The sequence below is a fragment of the Hyperoodon ampullatus genome, assembly GCF_949752795.1.
Source record: "Hyperoodon ampullatus genome assembly, chromosome: 7".
NCBI classification, from domain to species: Eukaryota; Metazoa; Chordata; class Mammalia; order Artiodactyla; family Ziphiidae; genus Hyperoodon; species Hyperoodon ampullatus.
Genome location: NC_136920.1, coordinates 7,750,327 through 7,761,980, shown reverse-complemented (window position 1 = coordinate 7,761,980; position 11,654 = coordinate 7,750,327). Strand labels below are relative to the sequence as shown.

The window sequence follows — 11,654 nt, the reverse complement described above, 5'->3', positions numbered from 1 at the left end:
CCCCCGCGGAGCCTCGGCGGTCGGCCCCAGGGGGCCGGGGGCCCGGGCAGAGCCGCGGGGACGTCGCGCGGCGGCCGCCTCGCCGCGGGCCAGCTCCGGGGGGCGCCCGCTGGAGGGCGCGGCCGGCGCGTGGGGCGCGGGAGGGCGGTGGCGGCGGCGGCGGCGGCGGCGGGGGGCGGAGACGCGGCGCGGCTTCCGCTCCCGCGCCTCCTGCCTCCTCCCCCGTCGTCCTGGTCCGCGGCGCCCGAGGGGGGAGGCGGCAGGCGCCCGGAGCCGCGCGAGGAGCCGCGGCCGCCGCGCCATGGAGCCCGAGTGAGCGCGGCGCGGGCCCGTCCGGCTCCGGACAACATGGAGGCGGCGCCGCCCCGGCCTCCGCCGCCGCCGCCGCTGCTGCTGCTGCTCGCGCTCTGCTGCAGCCTGGCCCCCGCCGCGGGTAGGTGGGCGCGGGCCGGAGGGACAATGGCCCGGGAGCCCGGGCGGCTCGGCCGTCCCGCGGCCAAGTGCGCGGCGCCGCCTCGGAAGCGACTTTAGAAGTTGGGGGCGAGTTGGGGCGCGCGCCGCGGGTCCCTGCCGCCCCCCCGCCGCGCCCGCTGGCCGGGGGCTGCGCGCGGGCCCTTTGTCTCGCCCGCCCGAGCCCCTCCCGGGGAAGCCGGGTCCAGTCCCGCGTCCCGGGCCGGCGAGGAGGGCGCGCGGGCGGCGTCGACCCCGCCAGGTGCGGCGCGGGCGGGTCCTCACCTGCCCGGCCCCCGGGGCGCGCTCGGAAGTGCGCCCGCCCGAAGCCCGCCGGCCGAGGCCGTGCGGGGGCCGGGGGGACCCCGGCCCGCGGTCACGCACGGAGCGGGGACTTTCGGCCCGGAGGCAGGCCTTGCCGCCCTGTGTCGGGAACTCCTTCCCGACCCTGTTTCCGATGGCCGCGCGGCCGGCCTGCGAGCTCCGGGAACTGATTTAAATTGCAGAGAAAGTTCTGAACCGGGCGCCGGGCGGCCTGGCCTGGGGCGCTACCCCTTTCATCTGCGTTGCTGTCGGTTTCCAAACGGACTGACACCTGCCAGGTGCCCGGACGACCCGTCTGGCCGCTGGGGCCCCAATCAGTGACACCCGGCCGGTGTCCACCCCGGGGGCCGGCTGCGTGGGGCCGCCTCGGGGTGACGTGGTCCCAGCGCGCGGCGTGGGGCCTCAGCTGGACACCCACCCTTTGGGAGATCGGGGACTGGAGACCTTTCTCTCCAACTTTTGGTGTGTCCCAAGGGGTGGAGTTGAGGTCAGGAGGACTCAGGAAACGAAGCGCCTTGTGAAAAGCTACACATGTTCTTTTAATTTGGAGATTGCCATGTGGTTTTTGAAGCAAGCCTCTCGCTACCTAAATCATTCTCTTCCGACGTGAGTGTTTTGTTTTTCTGGAGTGTGGCTGGCCAAGTGGACACGGGAGTGCGAGTCCTGTGCTCTCCAGGCTGCTGTTCTGCTGGTGGCAGTTGCGGGTGGGTGGGGGGCGGCTCGGGTCCCTTTGTCTGGGCCTCTTTAAGGCAAACAGCTGTCTCCCTGAATATTTCCAGCGTGGACACTGCAGGGAGGTGTCCTGGCCTGGCTCTGTGGTCACATTCCCAGCGCTGCGGCCCCTCCATTGAGGTTTGGGGAGCGGAGAGGGGGTAGTTTCCTCAAGTCCTCTTGCCTCCCAGCCCAAGCCCGGAGACTCTTGGCGGTTTCACCCCAAATTTGCCTGTCTCAGGAGCATGTTTACATTCTTGGCCCTGTCTGATACTAGCAAAACAAGGTGACGACAAAACAATGACAGTATCTGGGTAGTTCAGGCCAACCCTGCTCCTTCTCTTTCCGGAAATGCCTGGATCACGGAGGCAAAAGGGTTTTTTTTGGGAAGATGTTTGTTTTAAAGGTGGGGTTTCTCAGCCGGCTGCGTTGCTTTTCACTGTGTTGCAGTTTTGGATTTCCTGGACCTTTGGGGTGATGTTGCTGGACTCCAGTGCCTGTCCTGCGGTTCGAGCCCCCAAGGAGAAGGAATCACATCTGTGGAGTTCAGTTGTGTAGGAGGCAAAAATAGACTCGATTATTTTAACATTAGAGAGCATGTCAACGCGAGGTTTTTAGAGCACCGGCTAATGTGGTAATCTGGTCCTAAAATGGGACGAAAAGGAGGGATCTTTCTGCAGAACTTTTTTGACTGTTCTTGACATGTCATGTCCCTGATTTCTGTGTTAGATTTATGCCACAGTCCGGAGTGGAGCCAGTAAGTTGGTAGCTAATTATTTTTCCTGATTGCTTCCTGTTGCAATTTGAAGCGGTGAGCCCACGGAAATGCCTTTGTTCTAGTGGTCCCGGTGCTGGGAATGGCCTGCCCCAGCCCCACGGCCCAGGCCTCTCCCTTTTAGCCGCACAGAACTTGCTCCAGGACTGCCCCCTGGGTGGTTACTGCAGATGCTCACTGCCTGGCCCATGGCGGGTGGGGGCCCGGCAGGTGGGTACTGAGCTAACTAATTGCTGCGGAGAGTCCTCTGAGAGTTCCCCTAAAGGACCCTCTGCTTCCCAAAGCAGGGCCCACATGCCTTGAACCCTCCCGTTCAGTTCCAAGAATTTACCCAGTGCACCCACATGATCCAGCATTTGCTGTGGAGATCCCGTCATATTTGGAACCCGTTTAATTTCAGCTGCACTGTGTCACCGCTCAGGCATTTAGCAGAATTTGCACACGGGATGGGGGTGTGTGCAGTTAGGTGAGGACTCAGCGTGGCTTCCACCCTGCAGCTTGGGCTTGCCAGGGCTGAGGGCGGGGGCTTTGGGGTCAGACCACTTGGGTCTAGAGGCTCAGTACCTGTGTGACTTTGGACAACTTACTTAGCTTCTTTGTATTCTGTGTCCTCACCTGGTCCCCCCACCCCCCAGCCGACATGGTCCGGAACGTTAAATGCTGCCTGGGAAACCCTTAGCACCATTCCTGGCCCGGGTGAGGAACCGGTGGTGGCAGAGCTGCAGTGCCTATTGTGTAATGGGGTCCTTGATCTTTCTGCCTGGAAGGTCTAGAAGCTATTATCACACAGTCCGGATTTTTCTACTGTGTGGGACCTTGGACCTCTAGCCCGCTGTCTGACTTGTTTATCGCTGTAACACTGGGTGAGGGTTCTTGTGGTGGTTAACAGTGTGGGCAGAGCCTTGCTTGTGGGGGGAGCTTGGGCAGCTGACTTCACCTTTGTGTACCTTAGTTTTCTCTTCTGTAAAATGGGTACAACAATACTTCCTCCCAATAGTTCAGTGAGTTGACGCGTGCCTGTATCAGGTCTTATTATTGTTGTTGCTACTCTTGGTGCCTGGTGAAGCCCTGGGGAGAGAATGGGACAGATGGCAGAGGAGGCCCGGGCCTTTACTGTCGGGGTGTCCGGTTGACGGGAAGGCAAACAGAAGCTGACTGTGCAGCTCTGGGAGAGGTGGGCTCAGTCCCAGAGCCCTGTCCTCAAGAACCGGCGGGTCTCTGCTGAAAGAGGCCGGATTGCACTGCAGAGCCTGGATATGGTCCAGAAAACGATGGAAGCTTCCGGAGACTTTAGTTGGAGGAGGGGGATAGGAAATGCAGGGGAAAGGTGTTGAATTGATTTTTTTTTTTAAATTGAGGTGAAAATCACATAACATAAAATTAACCATTTTAAAGTATACCATTCAGTGGCATTTAGTATATTCACAACGCTGTGCAAGTACCCCTTCTGTCAAGATGCAGAACATTTCCATCACCCCAGAATAAAACCCTGTACCCATTAAACCATAACTTCAACAACTTCCCATCTGCCGATCCCACGAATTGGGGTCTCTATGGAATTGCGTGTTCCGGACACTTCGTATACAGGGAATCATAGGCTGTGCTGCCTTTTGCATCTGGCTTCTTATTTAGCGAGATGCTTTCAAGGTGTGTCCACGCTGTAGCACTTGTCAGTGCTCTGCTGCTTTCATGGCTGAACAGCCTTCCGTCATGTGGAGAGAGCACGTTTGCTCATCCGTCCACCTGCCGATGGGTTGACCTTGCTTGAGTACTTCTCCCAGTGGGCATGGGATGGGAGCCGGTTGTCCTTGCGGGGTTTGGACACTGGAGGCTTTTTAAAGTTGGGCCGGGGACATGAGCAAATTAGCTTCAGAGCTGGGAGAGCCGGGCCAGGGGACAAGCTAAGGGCCCAGGGCTGGCCTCTGGCAGGGGAGGGGCGCTGGGAGGTGGACTTAGTGCCATGTTCATGATTACAGAAGCCCTGGGAGGAACTGGACATCTGCGGTTTAGGAGGCCTCTGGATGGTCACTTACCACGCTCTCAGAATGGGGAGGCTCTGCCGGGAGCAGGGGGCCGCGTGCAGCCCCTTCCCCTGCTGGGCCTGGGACACATTTGTGCAGGAAGCAGTGACCTCTCTGCTCTGCGGCCGTCCTGGTGACAGTGTGGTTCCAAGCGCTGCTGACAGCTGTGGGCGGCAGAGGCACAAAGAGCCGGCCCCCTGGGCCCACCCGCCACTGCGGGCTGCTCTCTGCTTTCTCTTCAGCTCAGGAAGTGGTGGTCTGCTAGCTCTTGGCCTCAGTTTCCTCATCCACAAAATGGGGACGATGGCGTGTACCTTGCAGGGTGCTGGCTGGGGTTCAGTGAGGAGGAAGCTGAGGCGGGCCATCATGGGAAGGACATGGTGGCAGGAGGAGTCCTGCCTTAGGCGGCCGTTTCCTTTTAAAACAGTCCGAGGGTCAGAGTCCCAGACACCGTCTTCCAGTGGGGGGCTGGGATAGGGGAGAGGTGGTGTGGGCGTGTTGACCTCAGGCTCCAGCAGTGGTGGCAGCTGCCTGGGGCTGGATCCTCAGGGTCTGATTGTATCTGTGCCCAGGGTCACATGTCCGCTGTCCTCTGTCCCCCTGACTCAGGATCTCTCTTGCCCAGGACCCTGGGCAGTTGTCCTGGTGACATCGCCTGTGAGCCCTTTTGCAGGGCTGGGAGATACTGTACTTTCTGGGTATTTTCTTATTTGCTTTCTTGGTTGGTATTTGATTCAATGTAGATTTTTTCAGTGATTTCAGTTTGCCTGCATGTAGTTTTTCTAGTGGTTAAACTGAAGCCAGGAGGTGCCTCATCTGCCCACCCCCGGGCCCCACTGCCCTTTCTCTGCTGGGCCTGGGCCGTGTGGCTTCCCCAAAGGTCCAGCCGGCTCCACCCTTACCCCTCTGGGACCCTGCACTCTCAGGTCTGGAGTGTGGCCTCCTGAGGCTGTGGCAGCCCCCAGCTCTGCCATCCCGGCCTGCTTTTTCCCATCCTTAAGTATACAATTTAAGAGTGGCATTAATTACAGTCACAGTGTTGTGTGACTGTCACCACCATCTGTTTCCAAAAAACATTTTTAGCACCCCAACAGAAACCGTATCCATTAAGCAGTCACTCCCCATTTCTCACTGTACCCCCAGCCCCTGGTAACCTCTATTCTGCTCTTCTGTGTCTGTGAATTTGCCTTTTCTAGGTATCTCGTATTTGTGGACTCACATGATGTTTATCCTTTTGTGTGTGGCTCATTTTAATACTTTGTTTATCCATTCACCTGTTGCTGAACACTTGGGTTGTTTCCACCTTTGGCTATTGTGAATAATGCCACTGTGAACACGGATGTGCAAGAATCTGTATGGGTCCCTGCTTTCACTTTCGGGGGATATACCCAGAAAAGTGAAATTGCTGGATCATATGGCCATTCTGTATTTAATTTTTGAGGAACGTGAAACTGTCTTCCATAGCAGCTGCACCATTTTACATCCCCATCAGCAACCCACAAGGGTTCCAGTTTCTCCCCATCCTGGCCAACACTGGTTATCTTCCCTCTTTTTGGTCCTCACCAGCCTAGCAGGTGTGAAGTGGTACCACACTGTGGTTTTGACTTGCAGTTTCCTGGTGGCTTATGATGTTGAGCATCTTCACACGTGCTTGTTGGCCACTTTCTTTTACAAATATGTGTATTTTAAAATGCAAGACCTACATGAATACATATAAACAGCTTAAACACTTAACTGCATGGTACCTCTTCTGGGAAGACCAGTGTCCTGGTCAGAGATGACCACACCTTCAACACATAGTTTAGTGTGTTATTTTTGTTTTGAACGTGTGCTCATATTTTTTACATAGATCCTATCATTCTGTAGCCTCTCTTTTTTACTTGCTAATGTATCACAAACATTTTCTGTATCTTTTTTTTTTTTTTTTGCGGTACGCGGACCTCTCACTGCTGTGGCCTCTCCCGCTGCGGAGCACAGGCTCCGGATGCGCAGGCTCAGTGGCCATGGCTCACGGGCCCAGCCGCTCCACGGCACGTGGGATCTTCCCGGACCGGGGCACGAACCCGTGTCTCCTGCATCAGCAGGCGGACTCTCAACCACTGCGCCACCAGGGAAGCCCCATTTTCTGTATCTTTATTTTTAGATTTTCATTCCTTTTTAAAACCTAAGTAGTATTTTGTAGTATGGGCACACCATATTTCATGGCTTTTACCCAGTTGCGGAGCACTTAAGTTTTTCTAGGCTTTATTGCTATTATAGGGCATGACACAGTGATTAACATTGCATATGCATCTGTGCATGTGCATACAAGCATTTTTGTAGGATACCTTCCTTGTCAAAGAGTATGTTCATTTATACAATATTTTTTTAAATGAGTTAAGATCATGTGTTCTTTTATTTATTTATTTGTTTTTTGGCTGCGTTGGGTCTTCGTTGCTGAGTGTGGGCTTTCTCTAGTTGCGGCGAGCGGGGCCTACTCTTCGTTGTGGTGCGTGGGCTTCTCATTGCGGTGGCTTTTCTTGTTGCAGAGCACGGGCTGTAGGTGCATGGGCTTCAGTAGTTGTGGCATGCGGGCTCAGTAGTTGTGGCTTACGGGCTCTAGAGCGCAGGCTCAGTAGTTGTGGCACACGGGCTTAGTTGCTCCACGGCATGTGGGATCTTCCTGGACCAGGGCTCAAACCCATGTCCCCTGCGTTGGCAGGTGGATTCTTAACCACTGTGCCACCAGGGAAGTCCCATTTATACAATTTTAAAGATACTGACAAATTCCTCCAAAAAGGCTGCACCAATTTATACCCTACCAGGCATCTCTGAGGGTACATACTTTTCCTTCTCCTTTCGGTGCTGGGAGTCGCCAGATTCTATTTTTAAAAATCAATTTGGTTAAAAATTATAACACATATTTGTTTGCACGTCCCTTCATTACTGGCTTATGTGCAAATTGCCTACTCTTATCCTTGGCCCATTTTCCTGTTGAGTTGCTTATCTTTTTCTTATTGATTTGTAGGAACTTTTTATTTGGTGTGGACATTAATTCTTTATTATATTTGTTCCAGATTTTTCTTCTGATCTGTAGCTAGTCCTTCATCCTTGTTTTTGGTGGTTTATTATGGTGAAGACATTAGAAAGTTTCATGTAACAAAACTCAGTCTTTTCTCTTATGGGTTCTGGGTTCCATGCCTTGTTTCTCTACCCCGAGACTATAAATACATCTTCCGTTATTTTCTTCCAAGACTGTTATTATTTTGTTGTTTTATATTCAGACGTTATTCTGTTTTTTTGGTTGGGAGGAGGAATATGGTATGAGGTAGGGATCTGAACTGTCCCCCCTGTAAGTGGATAGGGAGTTGATGGCATGGCCTGTCCTATCCTCACTCATTTAAAATGCCACTGTTTCACTTGCAGTGTCCGCATGTGCTTGCCTCCTTATTCTGGAAACTTCTGTCCTGCTGTCTTGACCTGTGGCTGTCTTTCTGTACCAGCCTGCTGCTGTTTTAATTTCCATAGCATCATAGTATATTTTGAGATCGACTGTGCAATTACCCCTTCATTGCTCTTTTCAAAAAATTGTGTTGACTCTTCTTGTGCATTTATTCTTTTGGGGTAAACTTCAGAGTCAGCCTATGAGGTTCTATCCTTTGATCTGGGGACAGTAAATGGTGACATTCAACAGGTATCAGAGGGCTGGACTTTAGAAGTGGGCTCTGACCAAGCAGGCTGGTCTCTGGCTGTGGAAAGAAATCCACCTGTGGCTGCAACGGAGCTGGTCTTCGCATTTTCGGTTCCTCTTAGTACGTGGCGTGTGCTTCAGAGGCGGTGTGTACGCTGGATTGCCTGGGATGCTCCTGCTGCCTGGCTCACGCCAGCGTCTGCTCAGGAAACAGGCTCTAGTGCAACTAATCCCAGCGCTCGCCCAGAGGCAAATATAATTACTGCGTGAATGATTGCTCCCCTCCCCTCGTTCATTCCAGAACAAAATGTGAACAACTTTAATTTCTTCCCTGGGCTGTACCCTCTATTAGCCCAGATGGGGAGGCGGCACCTGCCTAGGTAGGTCCCCAGAACTCTCAGGAAATTGCTCAGTGGGCATTAAAGGCCACCTGAGTGCATGGCCCTGGCCCGGACACCCAGAGACCTGGGTGCTTTCCAGACTCGCCGCGCACGGACAGCTGCCACCTGGGACTCCTCCCTGGAAGGAGCAGGCGTTGTCCACGATGGGAGCTGAGGGGATGTCCTCCCCGCAAGCTGGTTGCAGGTCAAGGTGTGTTCTCCAGCTGGCCTTTGTGGGGGAGGCCATTTCTCTGAACTTTTCCCAGAGTGAGCTTGGTTCCCCTAAGGAGACTGAATGCGGGGAACCGGGGTGTGGCAGGCACCCGTCTTAGCCCCGCTGGATTCCTCTTTACTCAGGCTGGAAGCGGGGAGCACTTTGATGACCATCCTTCCTCTGCTGTCCAGATTCAGGCCTGTCTCCATTCCCTCCCGCACCCAGACCCCCGGGCTCTGAGGCTTCCCCCTGGGGCCTCCACAGTACCCCATGGAGGACTAGATTCCAGGTGGAGGATTACGTCAACTTCTAGTTGGTCTCTGCTTTCTAGAACCTTCCCCTTGCCCGTTTATCTTTCACTCTGGCCAGATTAATTTTTCTAAAACTAGTTTCATCATATCCTTCCCTTTCTAAGAAAAACTACACTGGTTTCGTGGTGTACAGAGTTGGAACTTTTGGGCCCAGTATTCCATGCTGCTACTGAGGATGTGCCTCTGCTCTCCGGGGTGAGCCCTCTTCCAGGCAGATCCATCTCCTTGGAGTCCAGAACCTTTCATGGTCCACCCAGCCTGAGAGGGCCTGGGGGACAGATAGTCTTCATCTTCGTCCTTCCGCCTCTGGCCTGGTGTCTGGTGTGTAGTGGACGCTCAGCGTAGCTGCCCCGAGGATTCCTGAGGCCTCGTCTGTCCAGGGAGCGGATCTTTCCCATCCTTCCTTCCTCCGGCCCCTAAATCTACAGCGTTGGGAGCTCCCGCGTGCATCCCAAACTCCAGCCTGGCTTTGTTTCCCAGATTGTGAAACAGCTGTCCTGCTACATGACAAAAGGCTTCTGGGGCCAAGTGTGGGACCCTTCCTCCCCGCTCTAGAGTCCATATTTCCGAGGTCTGGATTCTAAGATGGCCTGCAACAAATAAAGCTGGCCTTTATTTTACTTCAGGAAACCCAGTGCATCCTAAACGCACTGGACTGTGATGTCCTGGGTCCACGTAATACCTCCCCACCTTCCACAGCCCGGACTGAGATGTCACAGTGGGGCCTGGTGCCTGCATCCTTCACCCGTCATTTTTATCATCTTTCAGAAAACTGTAGAACATTTTCAGTCATGCAAAAAATGTAGGAATAGTGGTACAAGAATTTTTATGCTAAAAAAGGTTTCTGTGCTTTTGAGTTACAACTACAGAGTAGGTAGCTGAGTGAGGATATTGTTTATGAACTTTCAGGAGTTTAAGCATTAAGAGGGCATTGCCCTGGGACTTCCCTGGCGGCCCAGTGGTTAAGACTCCAGGCTCCCACTGCAGGGGACACGGGTTCGATCCCTGGTCGGGGAACTAAGATCCTGCAAGCCGCGCAGCGCATCCAAAAAGAAAATTTTTTTTTTACGAGAACATTGCCCCTTCACGGTCACGCCCTTGAGCATCTGAAGCTTGTTCCAGTCGCGTTGTCACTGCCCGGGTCTCTGCATGAGTTTGCTCAGCCCTGGTTGACTCCCGGGGCCCGTGCTGTATTGTGGGTGAGCAGCTCCTGAGCCCGGCCGCCGTGGGCCTCCCACTGCTGCCCTCTCTTTCAAGAGGCTCATTACACCGGTCGTGGCCACCGCAGCCTGGGTCCTTGCCTGGCTCCCTGCTGCAGTTCTTAGGCTGCCCAGAACCCACGAACTGCTGACCGCTTGCTCCGGGTGCCACCGGGGGGTGGTCTGTGCTGGCTTTCATGGTGTCATCTGTGTTGGCAGAGTTCTCTCCAAGTGGAGTGTCAGCTCACAGGGCTGAGATGCTGGCTGTCTAGCTCTGCCGGGGCTGGGTTGGGGGGCGGTCCAGGGGACCCGTGCGTGCGCCCCCGCCCGGAGAGCAGGGTCCTGGTCACCATGGTGCAGCGGTGATCTGCCCTCAAGGCAGCCCGCCCCGCACCTCCTTTCAGAAGGCACTTGAGCAGTGAACGGTTCAAGATGTACAGAAGATTGCTCAGAGCCAAAGAGCAGTTTCCATGCTTTTGGCTCCAGGTCTAGCTTTTTTAAAATTTCCCCTTTATTTTGAAAGAGTTTATCCTTCCAAGGAAAGTACATTTGTTAAGTAGTAACCTTTTTTGCTTATTGATCCCAGACACTCACGCTCACCAAGCCAGGCTGCTGGGGCTTGCAGGGTTTCCATCAACCTCTCACCGGGGAGTTTCCATTTGGCTTTTCAGCCGTGAAAGTGCCTCTTGGGGCCAGCACACCGCGTGACCCCTTGGGCTGTGGACCCGGGCTGGGAATAACTGATTTGGAGGGTGCAGCGGGATCTGCTCCAGGATCCAGGCAGGTCGGGCTGCAAGGTGGGCGCTGGGCTTCAGGCAGCCCCCTCGCTCTGCTCTACCCATGAGGATCCAAGGAGATGCACTCAGAGCACCTGCCAGGCGAGCCTTTCTCCCCCTGGCCTCCTGTGTTTTAACATCACTGGCCTTTCTGGAGCTTCTTGTCTAGGTACCCAGTGCCCCGCCCTGCCAGGATGGAAGGTGGCTGAAGGTGGGACCCTACCCCCCACACCGCCCCCCAGCCCTGGATGCCTAGAGGGTCGTGTTAGGGACTTTGGACCTGTGAGGGGAGAGTTCTCCAGAACCTCTGGGGGTTTAATCCCTAGTCTGATCTTACTGCAGTAAGGTTTAAGGTCTCTGGATGGCTGGGATTTCAGGGGATGTTGTATGTTCAGTGGGGAACTGGAGAGGGTTAGGGTTTTTCCGGACTTCCCTAGCTGGTGTCAGCAGAGCAGGGCGGTGACGCAGATGGGGGTGCCCAGTTAGGATTGCGTTGTGACCTGTGAGCGGTGAGGGACACTGAGGGGCACATTTGGTTCAAGCGTCCCCCGCCCACTCTTTGTAGATGTGAAGAGGACAGGTGGGCCTCGTCCTGCCCCGCCTGCCCATAGTACCTAAGGCCAGCTTGGTCCCTAGTGGACACTCGGGAAGGTCACCCCACCGTGGCACATGTGGCGTGATGTGTTGTCCCCTCCAGCAGCCGTGTCCAGTGCTGGCCTCCGAGCAGACCCGCTGTCTCAGGCACCCCTGGACAGAGGACACACTGAGCTCCCGGCCTCCTTCCCTGTCGTTCCCCACGCACCCACCCCCCGGCTTCGGTTTG

General features: G+C 55.0%; 1 protein-coding gene across 2 annotated transcripts in view; it reads left to right on the top strand.

Moving 5' to 3' along the window:
• The first annotated feature begins 252 nt into the window (after positions 1-252).
• The window catches only part of LRP5 (LDL receptor related protein 5), a 120,892-nt gene continuing 109,490 nt past the window's right edge, over positions 253-11,654 (top strand). For both annotated transcript variants that reach the window (XM_079708286.1, XM_079708285.1), the window contains exon 1: positions 253-433. In XM_079708286.1, coding sequence (XP_079564412.1) covers positions 349-433 — 85 coding nt within the window. In that variant the 5' untranslated portion in view covers positions 253-348. The remainder of the gene's footprint in view (positions 434-11,654) is intronic.